This window comes from Fukomys damarensis, unplaced genomic scaffold, assembly GCF_012274545.1.
Source record: "Fukomys damarensis isolate Sample0158 unplaced genomic scaffold, DMR_v1.0_HiC HiC_scaffold_4, whole genome shotgun sequence".
NCBI classification, from domain to species: Eukaryota; Metazoa; Chordata; class Mammalia; order Rodentia; family Bathyergidae; genus Fukomys; species Fukomys damarensis.
This window is the reverse complement of record NW_022900916.1, coordinates 63759896-63783652: the sequence shown is the minus strand read 5'-3', so window position 1 is coordinate 63783652 and position 23757 is coordinate 63759896. Positions and strand designations below refer to the sequence as shown.

General features: G+C 39.0%; 1 protein-coding gene across 4 annotated transcripts in view; it reads left to right on the top strand.

The window, feature by feature from the left end:
* Cdk14 (cyclin dependent kinase 14) overlaps positions 1–23757 on the top strand; it is a 556731-nt gene that overhangs the window by 330827 nt on the left and 202147 nt on the right. For all 4 annotated transcript variants that reach the window (XM_010609534.1, XM_033758509.1, XM_033758507.1 and 1 more), the window contains exon 9: positions 10439–10532. In XM_010609534.1, the coding sequence (XP_010607836.1) occupies positions 10439–10532 (94 nt within the window). The remainder of the gene's footprint in view (positions 1–10438; positions 10533–23757) is intronic.

The following is a 23757-nucleotide window of genomic DNA, read 5'->3' as shown; positions in this document are numbered from 1 at the left end:
AGATCACATTTGTTATATATAATAAGTTTTCTTCAGGTTATAGGCAAAAAGTGTTTTTAATTTTGTTCTTTTAGAAGCTGATCTCCTAGGGAACAAAACTCTGGTCCATTTCATGAATATATACCTTCCTTCAGAGTAAAGTGACATAAATATATGACTATTTCATGCATCAAATAGCTCCAGCTTTCGTTGCATAATGGTGTATTTCAGTGAACCATAGCTAAATAAAATTACCTACTAGGTTAATTAACATAAAAGGTTTCTGAGTTAGTATTTCAGCTCTGTGTATTAAATTTAAGTTGTGTTTCACATTTAATCTAATTTACTTTGCTGATCTACTGTTTCTTTGTTGTTTCTTTGGCTAGAGGCTAAATACACGTGTTCAGAGAATTAATCTGAATTATATAACTCTTTTATAAACAGAACTGCCTACATTCCTTTAGGTTCCTACTCTGCAACATGCTGTTTTGCAAATAACAGCTTTAGTGTCACTTAGAAATCTTTTTAAAACATGAAACCTCACCTAGTGGGTCAGAAAACAGATTCTAACAAGACCTCCATGTGATCACACACATGTTAAGTAGGGGAAACACGGCATCATATGCTGGTTTTGGACAGACATGAAGACTTTAAGGACATTGCTGGTGCCAGCATAATGAAGGGGAAAAGAATTAATTTGCACTGAGTTATGGCTCTGCTCACCTGCATGCCTTCTGTCAAGCAGCAGAGGCCCCTCACAACTCTGATCTAGGAAAGTCTGAGAAGGGTCAGGCCTCCCCTGCTGTGGCAGGAGCATTGGGTGGGGTGTTTTCCACTCGCTCTGCGTGTGGAGAGACACACAGACTGTGTTGCATCATGATCTCTCTTGGGCTTTGCAGATAAACCCTGCCACTTGAGAAACTGTCATATTTGCTTAAAACTCTCTTCCCTGAGTAACCTTAAACCTTTCAGAATAACTGGATCAGATTAGATGCTAAAATATATTGTGAGTTTTTTGAGATTTTAATTGCACCATATTTTGAAACACTGAAGTCTTTTTGCATTGTTTATTGGGATTGAAGCAAATGTTTGGCCTGAGAATTGGGTAGAAACAATTTTTTATATGTTCTCACTAAGACTAAAATACTTTATTGTCAGCTGAGCTTCATGTGGGATAATGTTTTGTTGGGGTAATTGCCATCTTGTATGTTGCGATGATAGGTTCACGAGACAGTTGACTGAGTATATTACACTGGAAATGTTATATGCCCAAAGCAGATATTCTTTTGAGAATGCATGCCGATGAGTAAAATTAATCCTTATTACCATAGAAAGATATAAAGTTACCTGCATCATAAAATCTCAGCAGGGCTTTAATATATAGTTATTAAAATAACTGTACATTAGCCAGTGACTTCAGTGACCTAGGCCTATTTCATTCACGTTTGTTGATGTTGCCATATTGCTGTAACTCCTTTCATTCATTTGGATTACATCTTTAAAAGTCAAAGGTCAAATCCTCTTTCTGAGAAAGATATTTGTGGACAGTACATTTGCAATTAGGTAAATCAGAGTTGTAGATGTACAACGGGGAGCAGAGAGTTAGAAAATATAACCCAGTCTGAGTGATCAGAATGACTTCCCAGTGACACTGAACTTAACTGCTTCTTGCTCTAATGAGGAACAGAGCTCCTATTCCTTCCCTGTGAATTCTGCTTTTTCTCTGCATGCCACATACTATAATCCCCTCAGTTGTCCTAAATACATTAGTTTTAGTAAATGTTTCATCTTGAAATTTTTTGCCATAGAGTACATGTATCAGTTTTAAAATACCTGCGTGTTGCTGAGCATGGTGGCACACGCCTTTTAATCCCAGCACTCGGGAGGCTGAGGCAGGAGGATCACTGTGAGTTCCAGACCAGCCTGGGCTACATAGTGAGTTCCAGGTCAGTCTCAACAACATAGTGAGACCCTGTCTCAAAACAAACAAACAAACAAAAAAATACCTTAGTGTCTAACTTAATAAATCTTCAATTAATTTAGTGCCCTTGTTCTTTCAGTTTAACCTTAACTGATATGTTACATCCTGAGCCTGTGTTCTAAGTGGTTCATGTTGCTTCCAAGAAAAAAAAAAAAAACATCAAAATGAACAGAGGATTTTTGTTATTTGTTTCCATTCATAGGGAAAAACTAGTAATATGTTAACTTTTCTACCTATACTGGTTAATTTTATATATCTCTACCCAGGATATTGCTGTACTTCTTAATTTTGCCTTTTTAAAAATAATCTTAATAATTTTAGAAGCACATTATACTTATGGAAATATTGCAAAGACATTAGAAATAATCCTCACCCAAGTTCCCCAGTGTACCACATCAGACATGCTGTACATGGTACACAGACTATGGTACATTTGTCAAATTGGAAACTGACCTGGTCCAATAGTGTTAACTAAGTAAGTGTTTTATTTTAATTTTTACTTTTTAAGTATGTTGCCCAGGCTGACCCTGAACTTTTGGACTCAGGCTGTTGTCCTGCTTTAGTCTCTGCAGAGCTAGAATTACACCATCATATCTGGCTTCTAAATAGCTTTATTTTGGTTTTGCTAGTTTTTTCTGCTTTACGATTGTTATGTGTTTTCAGGGTGTTGGAGTCTCCTTTTAGTTGTGGTTTCTGGGTTTCTTCTGTCCTAAAAGAAAGAATTAATCAAGACAAGTGCAAATGGTAGCAAGGTTTTACATTTATTAAAGGCCGCAGGAAAAGAAACAGGTTCTGCAGAGAGAGTTTGAGCCAAGTAAAAGTAGGAAAGTAAGTACAGTCTGTGGGATGAGAGCAGTCAATAGGGAGAGAAGACAGTAGCAAAAACAAAATTCAATGTCAACTATCTTATTGTATTTCCCCTTTGTCGTTCTGGCATCAGAGGTAGGTCAACCTATCACAAACCTGCTCAGATTCTCAGGAGAAGTCTACACACGGGACTTTGGGAATAGCTCTGCACCTGGGATTTTGTACTAAACAGGTCAGGGCCACTTCCCCAGCCAGTTTTGCCACGCCCTAATCTTCTGCCTCAGAGACCACATTACATTCACCTGTCATGTGTTCTTAGCCTCCTCTCGGTTAGGATGGTTTTGCAGACTTCCCTTGTGTCTGATGACCTTGACAGTTTTGAAGACTACTGCTTATGTATTTTTTAGTGTTCTTCAATTTGGGTGTGGTCATATTTTGGGGAGAAGTCGCAGAGGTGAAGTGATAGTCTCTTTACATTGTACCAAGCGTACATGCTGTGAGTGTGACTTAGCACTGGTGGTGTTACCCTTGATCTGATGGCTCAGGTAGTGTTTGTCAGTTGTCTGCGTTGTAAAGTTGCTATCTACTTCCGGCACCCTCCTCCATGTTATACTCTAGAAACAAGTTACTAAATGCAGTTCACACTGGGTACTCGGGAAAGGTTTGCATTTCTTTTGAGTCATTCACTCAGCAAATATTTTTGAGACTATGTTCTGTGGTGTCCTGGGGACAAAACAGTGACACAACTTTGTCCCTGAATTTATGCATTTTTCATTTAGAGGAGACACACTCCCGACAAAAAAAGACAGTTTAACAGTTTTAAATGTTATAAAGGGAAAAAATAGGGTAACGAGTACAAAGCATGGCTGGGTAATAAGGAAGAACCTTCCTTACATATTTAAGACTTTCTAAAGTGGAGACATTTGAGCTGCCCCTGCCTAAAAACTAGCGATTATTTACTCACCAGCTAGGCAGAGGGAGGAACACCTTATACAGAGACCCGGAAATGGGAAATGTGGGAAGGAAAGAATGTGGCCCGTTTTAGGAAGGAACACAGAGTTGTATGACTGGGGCAGAGCGAATGTCGTGGAGATTGCGGAGGTACGGCACGAACTTGACAGCAAGGTCAGCCAGACAGCATGTGGGCTCTGCACTGCCCTGTTAAGGTTTGGGGAGGGTTAAAAACTGGCCTCTCAGTGGTTCTGTTTGGAAGCTGGGTCTCCAGGGCAGTGGTATTAGGAGGGGCTGGGCCCTTTAGGAGGAGGGATCCCGTGGTAGGTTCTTGGGTCAGCAGGGTCTGCCCTTGGAAGGAATTGAGTTCTATCTTATGGACCTGCTTCTGAGAGAGTAGATCTAAAGCCTAGCCCCACCTTGTCTTTCTAGCTTTCTGTTTTAATACATTATTTCCCTTTCCCACACACTCCTGCCATTACCAGGATTGGTGATGTATCCAAGGGGGAAGGGCCACTCCACAACCTGCATCAGGCTGTTTGCACTTCCAGCCTCCCAAACTGAGCTAAATAAACTTGTTCACTCCATGAAGTTAGCCTGCCTCAGGTTTTTAATGATACGAACACAAATAGAACTAACGTAGCCTCCAGTCTCCGTTGCTGATTTTAAAGGGGAAAAAAAATCTCAAAGATGTAATTTTAAAAATCTGATTTCTTTCCTTTTGTCTACATATGGACAGTGATATAGGTTATAGGTAGAATATAGGCAGATGGGGAAAAAAAAATCCCCTGAAGTTAATCTATGTCTTAGTTACTTTCTCACTGCCGGGATAAAATACCCAACACCACTGTAAATTAAGTTTCTTTTAGCTCACAGTTTCTAGAGGTATCTGACCATAGTCGCCTGATTCCAAGGCCTGCCTCCTTATTTCCCTTTGCATCCATGCAGGCTACAAGCTTACTGTTGGGTACCACACCTACACCTAGAGCAGGTCTTCCCTCCCCGGTAAATCCAACATCCACACCAAGAACTACGCTTCACCAATCAGTGGACTAATCCAACATCACACCATGATCCAGACACCTCGCACATGTCCCACCTACGGCTGCATGGGGCTTTGAGGGGACAGCTACATGTGAGCCATCACAATTTGTAAAATCTAATTTAACATAAAACTTCCCAATACTCATAAAATTAAAGGTGGGTAGTACTTCTAAGAAATAAGACATTGCTCCTTTTGTCTTCTAAACACAAAAATATTGTTTAAATTTCATAAAAAGTAAATTCTCCTTCTACCCTCATTATGAAAATCACTCACTAACTCCTCTGTCTTGAGAAGAATCATTTGAGAACTTACTGTAGAAGGAACTTTACTAAAAATCACTATGAAGTATTTCCTATTTATCAGTTAAAATATGTTAAAGATTAAAATACCCACCTCCAACCAAGATATGTTGGTCAGAGGATACAAAATTACAGTTAGGAGGTGTAAGTTCAAGAGATCTATTATACAGCATGGTGATTATAGTTAATGACAGTATAATATATTCTTTTTTTGGTACCGGGCATCAAACTCATGTCCTTGCTCTTGCAAGGCAGGTGTCGGCACCACTGAGCTAAATGCCCAGCCCAGTATAATATATTCTTGAAAATGTTAAGCGAGAGAATGTTAGCTGTTCTCACCACCAGAGTGAGGTACTGCACATGTTAATTAACTAGATTTTATCATCATACTACACATACATTAAAACATGCTTTACACAATAAATGTGTATATATATTTTTTGACAGTTAAAAAGAAATAAATTTTTAGAAAATGCACAAGCCATGCTTACCTCATAGGCAGATAGGCAGCAGGTCCAGGTAGGACTCAGCCTGTAGGCCAGTGGGCCTCTGAATCATCATGTGCTACCCTCCTGCCAGGGGAAGAAGAACTTGTGCAATCCTTATTCTCCTTTATTTCTGCTGTTCTGCTGTGACTGGGAAAGAACAAGTGGCTTTTTCAGTAGTGGTTGTAATTGTTTTGTTTTTTTTCCTGAAAGTTATTTCATTTCCTGTTCACCATAAATTGTGTGAACCTCGAGTTATATCCATCTGGTGAGTTTCATCCTCCATGAGAATTGGGATGCAGGAAAAAATTGAAACCTCTGGCCTGAGGGAATAACACGAACTTCTTACCCTGGAGTATGTCCTTCCACTCCTTTTAACCTTTACTTTCTGCTTTCACACAGAGCTGTAACAACCTTCGGTTCTCAAGATTTCTTTGTAACTGAATTCTGTTGTCTCATTCGGATGTGTCTGGAAGGCCCCATGGCCACCCGTGGCTCCATCATGCACAGTCCTTTTCCACCTTTTGTAGTCCTTCTCCCCTTCAAGGGAGCAAATCCTTCAGAGCTCTCCACACTGAGCCAGCTGTATCGTCTCCTGGTCCTCTGGCATCTTATTGTGGAACTGCAGAACAGACTATTTCAGAATGATGTGTTTATAGCATGTATACCTATGTGAAGGTAGCTTGATATTTTCCTCACACTGATAACTATAAAGATTGTATGACCTCGCCTATAATGAGAAGCAATGCGTAAAACATCCTAAATTATTAGGAACATGACAAAAATTAGCGTCACTGTCATGCCAGAGGAAAGTCTGAATTATCTTTATGTTCTCTCTGTCGAAAAGAGTCCTCCCAGGCTGAGAATGTGGCTCAGTGGAAGAGCAAATGCTCAGTATGTGTGAGCCCCTAGGCTTGGTCCCCAACACCAAAAAAGTAAAGATACTGTAATATTGCTGCGAACTCACTGAAAACTATGGTAGTATTTCATCCTGTTACAAAATACCTGAAAAAATTTGACCTTAAACAGGAATGGTTTATTTTGCCTCATGGTTTTGGGGGTTTCAGTCCATAATCCACTGGCTCCATTGCTTTTAGGTCTGTGGTGAAGCAGAAACATCATAATGGAATAGAACGGCAGAAGAAAACTGCTCACCTCATGGGAGCCAGGAAGCAGAGAGAGGATCCTGAGGGGACAGGGCCTGGGTACAAGATATCCGCTACCCAAGCTCAAGCCCCCAGGACCACTTCTTCAGCCAGGCCCCACCTCCTCAGTCCCACCACTGCCCCGTGATGCCATCGAATGCTTGTTTGAACTTTTACTTTGTATTAATCCGTGTTTGCAAAACGTAATGATTTTAGTCATCACAGTGAGTTGGTGCACACAGTCACACATCTTAAGCCATCAAATTACAAATCCATCAGTGGACCAATCTATTTGTCAGGGTGGAGCCCTGTGACCCAGTCACGTTCCAGAGGCCCAGCTGTTGAACATCGCTGCAGTGAGACCAGTCTTCAGCATGAGTCTTTGAGAGGCCTTCTAGGTTCCAAGCATAGCAAAGACTATCCAACTGCAATAGCAGAAGGGAAAGTATTAGGGATGCCAGACAGTTACTAATAAAATCTGAATTTTAGAGCACTATATTTGTTAGCTTTTAGAAACCTGTGATTCCTTTTGATTTTCTTATGCCAAATGCACTTTTATACCCAATTTTTGTCCAACCTTGCATTCTTTTTTATAATAAAAATTCCAAAATTATATAACATCCAGGTCTGAAGGAACACCTGTCTGTTGTTTACTGCTAAAAATTTCATTTTGAGTTATAATAAAAATTGTTTGTACATCTGTGACATAAATTGAATTTGGATATTTTGAGTCCAAAAGATGAAAAGATGCTTGGTGACAAGTGGGTGTTTATGTATTACATTAGCGGTTGACCACTTCTGAGAACTTGACCATCTTGCATTCTGTGACATCTTTACCTGTGACCAGTTCTTATTCTTAAAAAACTTAAACTAAGCTTGTGATAATTACGTAGTGATTTAAATTCTTCAAATTAGACATTTCCTGTACAATACTATGATTGTATCCTGATACAGTAGCATATCATAAGTATAGTGTTTACGTGGCCGAATTCGTTCTCAGTGAAGCACTCAGTGTAGTTGACTTAATCTGTCTAGAGAGAGGGAGCACAGAGCTCTTTGAAGAAAGAAAGCAGCACACAGGAAGCAGGCAGTGGTCCCTTCAAATTAACTTAAAGGGCTCTCCTTGCTAGTTGACAGTAAGACAGCAATAAAAGAACTCTGCTATATTAATTTGGTGATATGTTTCATAATTCTACTTTTTCATTTTCTTGTGCATTTTAATTATTGCATGTTCTTTGTGTATAGTTACCCCAGCTTTATCAGTATACCCCAAGCATCTCTGAGAAAGACGATATCAAGAGGAGAGAGGGAGGGAGGGAATGCAGATGTAAAAAGAATTAAGGTATGTTATACGTGTGTACCCTGTGAATGTTATCATTGGGTACTGCAAATGTGTACTAATGAAAATTAAAATACATTATAAAAAATATCCACAAGATGATATCATAGGAAACACCCTGTAGAAATACAAGTCCGGCTCCCTCAGCCAGCCAAGCAGAGAAAAGCCTATGAAGAACCATACTGTTTCCTTTCAGCTGCATAAATTGGCAGCATAGATTTGTCTTTTTTTTTTTTTTTTTGGCACCAGGGATCAAACTCGGGGCCTTGCACTTGTGAGGCAGGCAGCAGAACCACTCAGCCAAATCCCCAGCCCTAGATTTATATTTTAATCAGTCTAAGTATCGTATTTGGAGATGATGTTAACTAAGAACAAGTTCCGAGTAAAGGAAGCTGTGCACGGCTCTGACCGTGTACTAGTTACCTCCTGGCCAGCTTGGCTGTGTGCACAGCAGTGGCCGTGGTTCTTTGGAGGTCCTCCCACTCAGAGTCCCAGCTGGGAGTGCGAAAGGTGGACGTCTAAAGGCAGAAAAGAGAGTGGATTCTGAACTGAAAAAAAGCAGTGAAGCTGTGGGTATGAAAGATCCAAGATATATTTCCTGGAACAAATAAGAAAACAATAGAAATGTAGATCAGTAGTCTTAGAAAAGAATTCCTGGCAGAAAAAATTTTGAAAACCATCACACTAGCATTTAAATAGACTTAATCCAGTCATCTAAAATGCCAATACGGCCAGGGATTTAGCTCAGTGGTTTCACCAGCTGCCTCGCAAGCAAGAGGACCTGAGTTCGATCCCCAGTACCAAAAAAAAAAGGGTAAAATGCCAACATTTATAAGTTTATCATTGTATTTTATTATACCAATAAAATAATTCTCTCCATACCTGTTGTTTGTCAAATCTAAAATGAAACCATGTGTTAAACTCCATCTGTCTAGAACAGTTTAATGCTAATTCTTTGTTCCTTATTTTTATGATATAAAGCAGAAATTGTTTAATTTTAGTCATTTTGACATTTGTGTCAAAATAGAAATTATGTGGTATTCTGTAAATATATTGGTTTAATTCAAAATATTGTTTATATATAACTTTGATAACAGCTGGAGCAGGTGTACAGAAGTAGGCTACTTGTCATTTACCGTGTAGGGTTCTGATGTACATTAAAAACAAGGGCTTGCCTGCCCTACATTGAATATGAGTGCTACAGGTGAACAAATGTCCCTATATATTGATGGTTTTATTAGGATAGTTGCAGGAAACATAAACCTTTTCAAAGTACAACCATTAAAACAAATTGGAGAATTCTAGGAGAGTGCAGCAAGATCTCAGGAAAAGGAGAAAAAACCCATTAGGTTTTCTGAACTTCCAGGATTTCAGAAGGCAGAAACCAGGCCAGCTCAAAGACTGCCTGTAGGGACGTATGGCTGTTCATGCAGGGTCTCAGCATGACTTATCCCTTCTACGTATGCTAATTTCTTATCACCCTTCTCCAAATGACTTACTCTTCAGAATCCAAGCAGAAGTATCTAATTGCATTTCTGCCCATACTGTGGATAATTATTCGTGTTGGGTGAGGTGCGGGGTGTTGTGGTCTGAGAATCAGGTCCTCTGATACTGTGGACTGTCTTGCTTGGCAGGAAGTGTGAGCACAGCAGATTATGGAAGGACAGGAGGCCGATACTTGAAAGGCTTCACCAGAGATATATAACCAGAGCTCCTTTCTTCTTGGGAGGCTCATAGAAACCTTCATGGAAGGGAGGACCTTAAAATGGGATTATAGAGTTTGAGTCAGATTTAGATAGGAAGAGAAAATAGGTGAAGGGGGTGTTAGGTAGGGAAGCAATTTAAGCCATGTTCTGCGGATTAACGTGGCACTAGATCAGCCTGGCTCGACAGTCCTCAGAGTAGCTAGCTGATCAGCAGCTCATACCAAAGCACATGGAGAATCTCTGCGGTTTGTGGTTGGAGCATTTGTGATTTTGAAGTTACTCGGATGATACTGGTGAAAATTAAGTTGAGAACCACAGGACAGCTGTAGACTACAATGCATCATGCATTTGTGTAGTACAGTTGGAATAAGGTGCGACAACATACTGTGGAGCCGCCTGTGTGTGGGACCAAGGACTTTCTCAAATCGTCCTCTAAGGAGAAGCCACCAAAGCTACTGTCTTACTGGCTGCCCGCTCCCCTTTTGTTTCGCCAGTGTGGCTGCATCTGGTCATTCTTCTTTCAGGGCGAGAGACTCAGAAGGCTCTAGAGCTGTTGTCGAAGTGTGTCCCGCGGGTCTCCTCGCTCATTTAAGAGTTTACTTATTCATTGCCCCTTCTCTGTTGTGGGGATGGTGTAATCTCAGATTTAGTTTCCTAAGCAGAGTATCTTGAAGCTTCTGTAATGATTCTTCTCTCTTCAGGGGAGTCGGGTGCATCTTTGTCGAGATGATCCAAGGTGTTGCTGCTTTTCCAGGAATGAAAGATATTCAGGATCAACTTGAACGAATATTTCTGGTAAGTTCTTCATTGCTTACTTCTGGGAGAAACTGGTTTCTAGCAAGTCAATTAGTGACAAATCCTACAGTGATCAGTGGAAAACATTTTGAAATGATTTTATTTGTTATCACATTTCGTTCTGACATTTTTAGACCTTTGAAAAGCAAGAAATCGATTGAGAGTTGTGTTTTTAAACTATTGCACATGAATAATATGCCAAAATTATCAGAAAGACTGAGGTATCTAGAGAGTGATGGCTTAAAAATGAGTGCCCAGAACAGTTCCAAATAACTTAACAGATAGCTTCTCACTGTGAAGTAGGCAGGGCTTAACTCCCTGCCACCCTTCTACTCGTTGACTGTAGGCTGTGCTTGGTAACTGTCTTCCGTAGCATGTGATACGTACAGTGCTAGTGCAGGGGAGAAGAGAGACAGGACAGTGGCACACTGTTCCTGCCGCAGGTCCTTGAGAGCAGCAGCATCGGTGATGAGCCGTAATCGTGGTCTGGACTGAGGTGTGAGGTGACTTTTTTGAGAATGGCAACTTTGCCTCAGTGGTCTACCTCCCAACATGCTAACCCCAGCCTAATACATCATGCAAGTACGTCACACAAAACCAAATTTCGGACAGTCTCTCAGATACCTGTCTAGTCTTCCTCCAAAGTGTCAATGCCATCCAAAACAGGGGAAGTTCAAAAACTGTTACAACCCAGGGAAGGCTGTACTCGGAATCTTAGTACAAAAGAAGAACACTGGGAAAAATCTAGTGAGTCAAGTAAGGTAGGATGTTTAGTTAATTATCAACATATGAATAGGGGGGCTTAGATCTAAGTGTATTGGTACATTTTAGGTATACAGTACAGCTACGTCCATCATCGGGATCTTGTACATTTACATGACTTAATCTTGGTTCTTAGTTTTCCCCATTCCCCAGCCCTCCTTGAACCCCCTGTACCCTTCCCTGTTTACAAAGACATTGTTTCCATGTTTTTCCTTTTCCCTTTTTCCCTTTCCCCTACCCCTCCCATTTCCTCTACTCTTTTAGATCTTTTCTTCTTCCTATTACACAATAGACTTTAATAAGAGGGAAAACAAAGAGATATACATGAGCTCCATACTTTCTTTTCTTTCCTTTCCTACAACTTCCATAAATCTGAAATTATCTAAAATGAAAAGCTTAGATTTTTTTAAATCTGTAAAACATAATTTTTCTAGAGCCAGGTTTATAGTATATGTCCCTTTTTAGCCAAGTGACTTGAGGAAGGGACTTTGTAGCTCTGAGACGTCCTTTTCCCATGGGTAAAATAAGGGCTAATAATAGCGCCTACCCCAAAGTCTTCTTTGAGGAATCATTGACTTACTACACCTATACAAAGTGCTTTCAGAATGCTTGGCATATAGTAAATATTTCAGAAGTATAATTTATTATTTTATGACATCGTTTTTATGTTAAATAGTCTTATTCAGTAGGCTTTTATATTAGCTGGTAGCCATATAAACATTATTTAAATAAAAATCAGAGGGCTGGGCATTTAGCTCAGTGGTTCTGCCTCCTGCCTTGCTAAGCACAATGACTCGAGTTCAATTCCCCGTACCATAAAAAAAAATATAAAATCACATCTAGACAAATTAAAGTTTTCATTAAAAGGACTAAAACTAAATGCATTGGAAATAGCTAACATCGCTTTTATTTTTGCTTTTATTTTCTTTAGTAAAACTCCTGTATAAAATCATTGAGGCAGATTTTTAAAATGGCCAATATCAAGAGATGTACTTACTAAATCATCAATCATTTTAGTGATGCAAATACCACATTAAAACATAGCTTTCATATTGAGTGTAGAATTGCAGCAGAGTGTAGTGACATGAGTTGATACTTATGCACTATTCTGTCCATGTAATATTAACAATAATATGATAAGAAAAGGAGACAGGAAACAAGCAAGTTAAAACACACATGACTTCTGCGGGGCTTACATGCAGGTGGCTCCTGTATTTTAGCAGCAAAAGGACAAATGGAAGAGCCTGTGACATAGAAACCCTCCTTACAGTGTCATGCTATTGATTTCCTTTTCTCCCAGAAGCTGTCTTTACCTACTTCCTTTCAATTTTGTTGTATTGATATCTATAAATTCCCACATAAATGTTTAAATTAGTCCTTATGACTATAAAATAATGCAATTTTATAATGGAAAAATCCCCAGTGTCAAAAGGTGTTAAGCTGAAAAATCATTCTTCATCTCATTACCCAGAGGAAACCACATTTAGCATTTTGATATTAGCTTCCATAAGTCTTTTTCGATATTTTTAAAGAATTGAATCATATCTTATATGAATATTATTTGTAACTTTATATTTTCACTAACAATGTATAATAAGGATTTTTCATTGAAAATACATATTCAGAAACCTGTCATCATTCGTAATGCAATAGAAGTGTTTCACCATGTGCATGAGGTACATTCACCAGCCCAATACTGGTAGCTTGTTTACAGCTCTTTTCTATACCAAAGTGCTGCCCAAGACGTCCATGTTACATCTGTCGTATTAAGAATATTAGAATTGAAAGTCCTTTAATGCAATTAAATTTAATTTTCTTAAATGTAGTATTCTTAGACCTCTGTCCCTTCATCTGAATACATGAAACTCTTTCTTTTCTTTTTTCCCTTTAAAAGTACTTATGTTCTTCATTGGGTTATGTTGGTTAGTAGAGTATATTAGTAACAAGCAATTTAAAATTGAGTTTTTCCACCTATGAATAAATTATTCATAGTTTGTAGCCCTTAATGTGAGTATAGTTTTCATAAATATATTTTCTGTTCCTTTTTCCTGCTCAAACTTGTATTTTCATTTTATTATTTTAAATATCTTTTCCACAAGTGTTTACTTAAAATATGATAAACTTTTCTATAAATTTTATCGTTAGAAAAAAAACAGCACAGGGAATTTCAGTGAACTGTAGTTTTCTTCAGATATATTTCATGCTAAAGTATATCTCCACATGTTTCCCTTTGAATTTATCTAAACTGAAGTATAATAATAATACCACTTATTGTATTCTGAGAATAATATCTTAAGCTTCACATTCCACTCACTGCTCTTATTTTATTCTGATAATTATGGAAAGATAATTGTGTAACAGCAAATTTCTGATTTGTTTGATGTTAAAATATATTTTCATATATTTCAAATCACAAAATTTTATAAAACATTATATAAAAATATCTATCTCCACTTCTACATTATTTCAAGGTGAATTTTAAAGGAATTAAATGATGACATGAATGGTATTTTGCAATAAAACAAAAAATGAGTTTCATGAAGCATGATTTTTTGACATGACATACTTAATAAAAGTTTTCATTTGAAATTTGTATATAGTGTAAGTAATTTCCAATGGGTAGTATGTTGTTGGGTTGTGTCTTGTATGGGGATTTTTCTGTTATTTCTTAATTTTCTGTCAGTACTGTAGTTTTCTAATTTTATGGCTAATCAGAGACCTTTAAGCTATGATTAGCTCTTAATAAGCCAGAGAAATAAATGATTGTAAATTTCCCATGGGATTATTGATACTTCACTGCTGTTTTCTTTTATTAGAGCACAGAGACCTTTAAATGTAGATAAGTATCTTGAGTGAGGGCAGTGACTCTTTCATTTCCTGTTCTTATTTTACATGTGCAATGCTTTGATAATTAAGAGCTAAAAGATCATTTATATAAAATTGCTGCTTTAGAATTAAATGATTTATATTTTGCCCTGAAGAATTAGACACAACCAGAATAAATCTAAAAACTTCTTTTGACGTTAAATGTTACCATCTTAAATAATTTATCCTCTTCACTGAATTGTTTAAATTTGCAGTACTTAGCTGTATTTCACATATTAAATAAGTGAACTCTGGGGACTTGTGTGATTCTTGGAAGGGGAAATTTTACAGACTCAGTAAGGTTGAGTTGCTGGGGAACAATTGTATACCTCGGTAACCCTTTATATTTGGTGTGAGGAGGAATGACTTAAATTAAGAGTAAGTCTCCTTGAACAGGCTTCTATATAAATTGCCAGATTCTTTTCAAAAGTGTAACTTGTGTGTCTGCACTCTGGTAGAGTATTGGCAAGGAGGTGATCTGCTGAACAATCCTGAAACATTGGATTGTTTGCTATGTTTGTGTTTTAATACAGGGATTAAGTCCATTCATTTTCCTGTGAATTGTATATAGGAAAGTGGCTAATAACTTGGAAGCAGAAAATTAATAGCTTGTTTCCCAAGGTAACTAATATAATTGGCTTCCATCTATGAAGTCTTTGTTTAAAAAATACGGAAGGCTGCAAAGATCACTTAGTAAAAGCCTTTATATTTTTCTGTTCTCCATTTGATAGAACGTACAGTTCATATTTTTAACAAATCAAATGAATTCAATTTTAGAATATAATAACTGTGTTCATGTATATGAGGCAAGCTGGCTTTGCTACCATCTGGTATTTCACCATTAAGTAATTTTCCTTGAAATTGTGATACTCACATGCCAGTAAGCTAGCATTTTGATAAATTATATTCAAGACATTTTCATTTGCCAAGTGACTAGACACCTATTTCTCTAAGTAGCAACCCTGTTCTTAGGTAGAAAAAATGATTTATTTTCATTTTTCAGTATGACCTATTTTTATACATGGCATAAAATATTCTACTCACTTCCATTAATGACAAAAAGTAAGCAGCAGATGCATTCATTCAGGTAAATATCTATTCAGAGTAACAGAATCACAACTAATGAAAAGAATTTGTATTCTGATCACATTGTCTGACTTGAAAAGAAGCCTACTTGGTGGAACCCTGGGAAGATGTATCTGTCTCACTTCAAAACAGCTGAACAAATGGCAACGAGAGCTTGCACAGCTGTCTGAAACCTTTGGCAGATGCTTCTGGGTTTGTGTGGCTCGTGGCCCAGTATACAGCAGTCATGACAGAGAAGCGGCGTGACTCTCTTTTCCGGGCCTGTTGTTTTCCTTCTAGCCTTTAAATGTTGATAACTTTGATGGTCTCATCATTCTCTGTTGCCTGGGCCTCCTGGCATGGAATGGAATACCATCTACCAGTTGTGGACCTGTTTTATCTGATTTGACTGTTAAAATATTTCCCTTCATGCATGCACGCGCAAGAGAGGAGGGGGAGGAGATGGCGAGAGATTCAGTGTTTACATGTTTATCTATGGACGGACGGATGTGAAAAGAGCCCCTTGTATCCTTGAAAGCTACTGTTCAGTCTGACCTTTGAGTGAGATCCTTCTTTACACGTCTGTGCTTTGCAGTGAACTGACTGTAGAGAAGCTGGCTGCACACTCAGCTGCTATTTTCATTTCCACATTGTGGCTCTGTTTCCAGGGTCTTAGTAATAGAAGCATAATCCTGAGATTTCCTGACAGGCTGTAGAGAATGCAAGGGCAGGCTGACACAGCCTTTTTAGGTGGTTCTTGCTATCCAAGCGGACTTAGCAGTCCTCCTCACTGCCGTCATTTTGACTGTGCTGTCTTGGCCCTTCCTCCACAGCACTAGGTATAATGAGACATCAAGGGATTGTGTGCAGAATGTCCACCCTAGAGAAAATGGCCATGACAGTCACAGAGGGCAGGCGAGACAGACCTTTAGGAATGAAGTCATGGTTAATTGCTGAGCAATTGATCAGCAAGTGGAAGACTCAGTAATAATAACGGATCTCATACCAGTTAAAGTGCTGAACTGTGAGAGTTACGTGTTGCTTTCTTTTCCTGGGTTCGTTTTTATTTTGAACAAGCCACCTTTTCTAATTGGATGGTAGATCTCTGTAGATTTTCAGTATGCTTCAAAATAATGTCAACTGAGCTACATATGAAAAGCTTCCAGAAAGTCAGATCCAAAGGTTATTGCAAAACTGTTATTATATGCTTTAGATAATATAAATGATGAGAAAAAAATGTCAAAGATTAAAAGTTCGGGCTTGGGAAATGAGGTAATAGTGAGGTCATTGAAAATAATGGGGATATGGGAAAGGAGTCCCAGTGAAGGAGGGAACAAAAGTATCAGCTTTATGGCATAACAAGTCCCCCACCAGCCGGGTCAGGTAAACAGCTCATAGGCAGCAGCATGAGGAGAAGAGGGGAATGAAAGGCCATCTACTCTTTTAATGAAAGAGACAGTGGTGAGCCTTGACTCTGACTCATTCTTGATGCATGAGAAGGTAGAGGGTAACACAGTAGAGCGCTCCCTGAAACCTGGAGAATGCTCACCGTGGACGAGTGAGTCCTGGAGCTGGGGAGGCGGACCAGGAGAGAGTCAGTGCAGAGACACAGACAACGGGAAAAGTAGGCGATAGAGATGTGAAAAATGAGAGAAAAAAAAAAATCGCTCCCTTGAGCGAGATGATACATCAGTCCAGACCTGTCCAGCTGGGGTGTGAAGCACGAGCCCATCCATTCTCGGTTTTCATTCCACTCAGTGCCCATGTATTGTCAGGCACACTAACTGTGTCTCAAGTAGAGAGGGACTTCCTGCTAAATAGAGGAGCTGACATATAAAAGCACATCTGGGTTTAAGCAGGAATGTGTTGACTTCCCTATCTTTCCAAAGGAGAGCTGTGATTCGCCTCATCTTTCTGATGCCACAGGAAAGATACAGCCTCAGATAGAGGCATGGTTCAGGTCCTCCACTTCTGGTCTCGCCTTTACTAAGATTTTTATATATAAAATAGATTTCACTGCAGAACAAAGGTTGAAAATCCTTTGACTAAGGATATTTTAAATTCTTCACAACTAATAAAAAACTACATGGAAGAAAACTTTTCAAGAGAGATCCAGTCAAAATGCAGATGTTAGAGAAATAAGTATCAAGCAATTCATTTATGAAGGTATTAGGCGCATGTTCTAGTGAAGAAAAAATCTGCTTCCAAAGATAATAGCAGTGTTGGTAGCAAAACTTGTGAGATCATTTGTCTTAAGGGGAAAAAAGCCAGGCCAGTGGAATATCCCATTATAAAATAGCTAATTGTATTATTTCTGAAAAAAAAAAAACATGTTAGAAGACATATGGTTGTTACATAGAGATTTGAATTAGCTGACATGATGAAGAAAATGTTTTGCCCGGAGTATTCCTGAGTTATAGTGTTGAAGCCCTTTATACAGTTTGCAAAGTGAAAATGTGTTGCTTAAAGCATTGCTTTTCTTACTAAGAAAAGTTAAGTTTTCTTAAGTTTTCTTACTAAGTTACTCATTCCTTCAACAAGTACTTCTCATATTATTATTCTGAGCTGAATATTATTTCCATCTTCTGGTGAGATAACACAAAACAAAGTCCCTGCTGTCACAGAATTCATATTTCTGTAGGGAAGATAGTAAGTAAATAAATATACAACGTGTCTCTAATGGCAACTGTGGAGATACTCCTTGCATACCATGTTCTGAGGAGGTCTCTCAGAAGGTGATGTTAGTTCATTGAAGGTTGCAGAGTGAAAGACTCAAACATGCTAGGGACCAAAATATTTCTGGCTGAGGGAATAGTTAATAATAACTCTATTGGGGCCAGGGATTTAGCTCAGTGGCACCGCACCAGCCTTGCACGTGCAAGGTCCTGAGTTCAATCCCTGGTACTAAAGAATAATAATAATGATAATGATAATAACAGCTCTATTAAACAGAAATCCTAAATTTGCTACACGAAGGCTCCATCTTGCTAGTGATTGAGGTGATTTCTGGTGCTCTTGTTATTTTGACCTCTTTATATTAAGCATTTTCTTACTCAGAAAGGGTTTGTTTTATGAGAAGCATTCGATTCGACTCTAAACTCCTATGCAGGATTAGACTGAATGAATCAACAAAGAGTGTTAGAAGTATGCGCGAGTACATTTCAAGCTGGAATTTTGTGGAGACTAGAGATTTGGGCTTTCTGAATCAACTCACCGTGAGAATTGGTAGAGATGAAAGAAAGTCGGGGAATGTTTCTGTTTCTGAGAATAGATGATGGTTTAGAAAAGAAACTAGAGGAAGAACGTTCGGCGTGCAAAGAAGGCCTGTATCTTTGAAAATCAGAAATAGAAGAACTTCAAGAAGGAGGGCCTCATCAGTTGCCTCAAATACTACAGCAAGGCCATCAGAGGCTGGTGCCAAGGAAAGGCCACTGCTGGTCACCGCTGAGAGAATGGTTTCTGTAGTGCTGGACATGTAACTCAAGTGTGGTGTGCGTAATGTGTGAGTGGGTAGGGAAGAGGTGAAAAATATTGAGTGTAGATAATATTGAAAATTGGATCAATGAGGAGGATTGAAGTTACCCTGAGGGTGAAATCAATATGTGAAACGAAATGAATCAGTGTTTTAAATAATGAAGTTCATGATGTTTGTAACGTAGAGGACACCAAAGATACAGAAGGCATATTTGATGGATCCAGGTATTGGAGCAGCCCAAAGGGGATGGGTGGAGGAGATGGGGCTGTGAAGGGTGCATGGAAAACTTTTCTGAAAGATAAGAAAGAAGAGGGGAAAGAGTAGAGGGGAAAGACTTGAATGAATACTGTAGAAGTAAAAAAAAAAGGGATGTGGAGGTATGAAGATCTGCACAATTCTTAAATGAAAGGGCAGGTATGGCTACAGCGATATGCGTATGGGGGCAGATTGAGGGAAAAGATAGCATGCACCGTGCTGGTGTAATAACAAGTGACGTGTAACTGTGATCTGACAAGGAAAGGAGGTGGTTGCTGGCCACACTGTTAGTCTGTTGTTGATTTGTAACATTATAAAATTAGAAATACTTCATTTCTAATTTCTATAATTTGTAAGTTTTTTTTCTTATTGACATAGGATTATATCCATTCTATATCCATTCTACCTACTTCCAATTGTAGTTAGTAGTTTTTGTTGTTGTTATTGTTGTTGTTGTTGTGTGTAACTATATTTATTACATTTTGCTACCAATGTCGTGCTAAACTTCTAATATGAATTTTTTCCCAAGAGTTTTTATATTTCATATTCACAATGAAAAAGAATCAGATTTCTTAAGCCTCCAAGAGCATTTTTATGTAAAATTACATGAACATGGGCAGTGAGCTGCACTTTATTTTCTGAATGGGAAATGGGTTAATATTTTTTTGAATCTTGAAAATTATTTCAGTTTATTATTGCACACTTCATGTGGAAGTTACCTTTGTTCTTTTGAATAAAACATTTTAATTATTAACAAAATACATGCAGTATAATTTTGAACAATGTCTTCCTGTTTCTCAATATCTATTATATATTTTGTCATTATTTACACTTTCAGTTTCTCACACCAGAGACAATGTGATATTTACATATTTGTGTGTGATTTATTTCACTTAAATTTATGCTGTCAAAGTGCATCCATTTACCTAGAAAGTCTCAAGTTTATCCTTCTTTATGACTGAGTAGTACTCCATTGTATTTTAAAAATCCACATCTTTTTTATCCATTCATCAGTTGATGGACATTTGGATTATTTCCCAGATTTATCTGTGAAACTGCTGCTGTAAACATGAGTGTGTTTACATTGCTGTGGTATGATACTTTTACTTCCTTTGGGAAGATACCAAGAAAAGGCATAGCTGGGTCAAATGAGACCTCTTTAAAGACTTTTCTTTCTTAAATGCTGTGTAATTTTTTACCCTAAAATGTCTCCACTTTATATTATCATTTTATCTGCAAATGTATTTTTAATAAATGACTACTTCTGGCTACTCTAGTTTTCTTTTATAGTGCAATCGCCTCAAAACTCTGGCCTCAATCATAACAGTCATTTTTGAAATTATGTTGTGGTGATTTCAGGGCAGTAGTTCATGAAGGCCTGGCTGAGCAGTTCTGGACTTTGGTTGCTGACAGATGATGGCCGGCCGTGCCTGGAGCTCCCTCAGTCAGGAGCTGACGAGGTTGAGATCTGAGCAGATGGCACAGTCTCTCTCTTCAGAGTCTTCAGGGCCCTGGGGCTTCTCAGAGTGATATCTGGGCTCTAAGTGTAGGTACTCCAGAAGGGCCAGGTGGAACACACAGTTCACTTAACATGGCCTCGGAAGTCACACAAGAAGTCATTGTGGGCCAAAACCATCATGTACACTCAACCAGAGTAAGGGGAGGGCACATAGACCCCAGCTGTAGAGGAAGAGTGTCAGAAATAACGGGGCCATGTTTTAAAACTGCTTCACTGACCACAGAAATTTTCATTAGGGTTTTATCACCATGTAAAGCTCAAAAACAGCTTTGTAGGGGAAAAAAAAAAAACAGCAAACAGTTCATCAAGTTTTCTCTTACACTCATTATGCAATCACAGTGCTGCTTCCCGTGATTAAGTGTGGGTGATCAGAGTGTGACCTGGGCCCCAGTCCCTCATTTCCTCGCCCTCCCTCTTCTGCTTTGCCTAGCAGGGTCACAGATTATCAGACTGAGAAAAGGTGACAAGACACGGCGTGGTGTGAGATGACCTAGGCAAGCGAGGAGCTGAGGACATGTCTTTCCCTCAGGTGCACTTTAATACCAAATCCTGCCTGAAAAGCTTCACTTTCACTGCACATGATAACCCCAGCCTTTTGGGAGACTGAGGCACGAGGATCACAAGTTCAAGCCCAGCCTGGGAAACTTAGCAAAACTGTGTCTCAAAAAAATGAAAGAAGGAGGAAGAGGAAAAAGAAGAAGAGGTATGGGGTGTAGCTCAGTGCAGAGACCCTGGGTCCAATCCACAGTACCACCAAAAATCTTTTTAGCAGAGAAGAAAAAGCAGAAAACACTTTTCTTTCATTTTTAATGTGTATCCACACACATAAGTGTCTTGTTCCAAAGAACATCACTTATATTCTTTTCTGTAATCAGCGTCTAAAGTGATCACCAGTGAACGCACCCAGCAGGCGTGTGTGCCCCTCCCACTGAGTGTGAGCCAGACCTCATGACTTGCTTCTGCTAGATGGAATATGGCAGAAGTACCACTTCTGAGCCCAGGTTATAAAAACGTTGTTACTTCCTGCTTAGATTCCAATAATAGGTGACTATTCTTGTGTGTGCAAGCAAATGAAGACCTGTAATCATCATATCCCAGCACCGTAATTTCTCATTTCTCCTGATGACTTGATTCTCATTCTATTGCACATTCTTTTTTATTACTCTGTTTGCAGTACATGATGAGTACATTCAGCATGGGGATTTGGAACATGCTGTGCCACGTCTTAATTCTTTTTATGTCCCCTTCCCCTCTCTGCCTCCCTCCCTTTGCACCCTGTCTTTTCTTAGGCTTCAGAGACCGTTGCCCTCCAGGGCAAAGCTATCCAGGATGTTAACCTTTTTTGTGAGACATGAGTTCATTTAAAACCTGGCCTTGCAACATCTCCTACCCAAATGACTTCGAGAAAAAAAAGCCTCAAAACAGTACCCTGAACCAACCTCTCTGGTCTCGTTATTATATAAGGTGATAGAAAGTCATAGCTGTTTGACTAAAATGTGTCATTTAAAACAATCTGCAGGAGTCACTGGAGCTTGTCCTGTGCAGAACAGTTTTGCTCTGTGTCAAGTCACCTGACCTTGGAGGTGAATGTGTCCTCTCTCTCACTTGCCTCTTTTACCAAAGACAAACATTTCCCAAGGACTGCATGTGCTACCACACTTTGTATTCTTACTAAAAGCTCTCGGTGAGCTTATTTGTACTGGAGGAGTGTTAAAAACTGTCCATTTTATTTATTTATTTTAATTAATTATTTATTTATTTGGTACCGGGGATCGAACTCAGGTCTTTGTGCTTGCAAGGCAGGCGGCAGAACCACTGAGCTAAATCCACGGCCCAAATCCTGTGCATTTTAAACGTGCCACTCAGTAAACTTTCTCTGAGTTTCCTGCCCTGTCTAAGCTCAGTCTTGTGGCTTTTGAATAGGTATAAAAGTTGTGAGTGAATATAAACCTCTGCTAGGGAACATACCATTCTTCGGGAAGGGAGGATATGTCGGTGTGTGGGCCTTTACCCTCCCTGGTCGCCAGTCACAGGTAAACATGCAAGCGTTGACTTAGGACGCATTTGTGCTCTCCAGCCTGAGTAGCCCAGCATTGCCTGCCACTCCTCTTCTCCCATCTCTAGTGTTTACACGCCACATTCTTATTACTTTAAGTGCTAGAAATACCTCTCTTCCCACAGTGGAATTTTCTACCTGGAAGTTCTCCCTCCTCCTTCGGGACCTCTGCTCTCTCTTCCCACACCCTGTGCTGTCTCCTTGTTTCCAGCTCATGCTGCAGTGGCTTTTACTCTTATTCTCCAAAGGAGCTGAGGGTGGGTAAGCGGGGGGAGCGGGAGAGGAACACTTAGTGGGAAACCGGTATTAGTGTGCACCCTCACATCGGATAGACAGCGACTCCTGACGGCCCAGTGAGTAAAAGCCAAGGGAATTTCTTGCACTTCTCCGCTGCTTTTGAAATGGACTTTTTGGAGAATTCTGTAGGGATCACGTTTGAAACCACTTCAAAATTAGATAGTTTCCCTTGTTCCTGTTCAACAGTAGGCGTGAATTTGTGTTTTATTTTAGTTTCTCCTTTTTCGGTTCCTTGTTCTACTAATATATAATTACTAATGGCAAAGAACACTTAGCATTGAGATGCAAGGTTCATTCTCAGAAGATCAAATTACTATCACTTTGCTCTAAGCAAAATTCACTATTAAGAAGGTTTCTTGTCTGTTCCACTGCCTGCCTCACAAGTGCAAGGACCCGAGTTTGATCCCTGGTACCAAACACAACAACAACAACAACAAAAAGTTTCGTGTTTGCCAGGTGGAAAGTAAATAGCTGAAATGTACGAACAGAAGCTTTACTGAAGGATAGAGACTCATCTCTCCAATCTCATCTGATTCATAACAAAGTGAAAAGTTGTTTTTGTCTCATACAACATAATGATGTTTTCTCATTTCATCTGGTAAGCGGGATGAGACTCAGCTCACAGGACAGCTCTTTCTTTGCCATGCCAGCAGTAGACTTCAGTGAATTTCTATTTCAGAGAAGTTTAGCAAAATTTTCATTGAATTTTTGTTGTAATTCTTAGTAATGTGAGTGCTATTCAGAGGGGATTAGGAACCTAAAATCATAAGAGTACTATCATTTTTTCCAATTTCTTTATTAATTTTCTTCCTAGGGATATTTTGATCTAAACCATAAGACTTATAGAGAAAATTATGTTAGTTATAAATATTCAGGAAATGCATACAATGCCTAATATTATAACTCTTTCTTTTTTTTTTTTTTTTTTTTT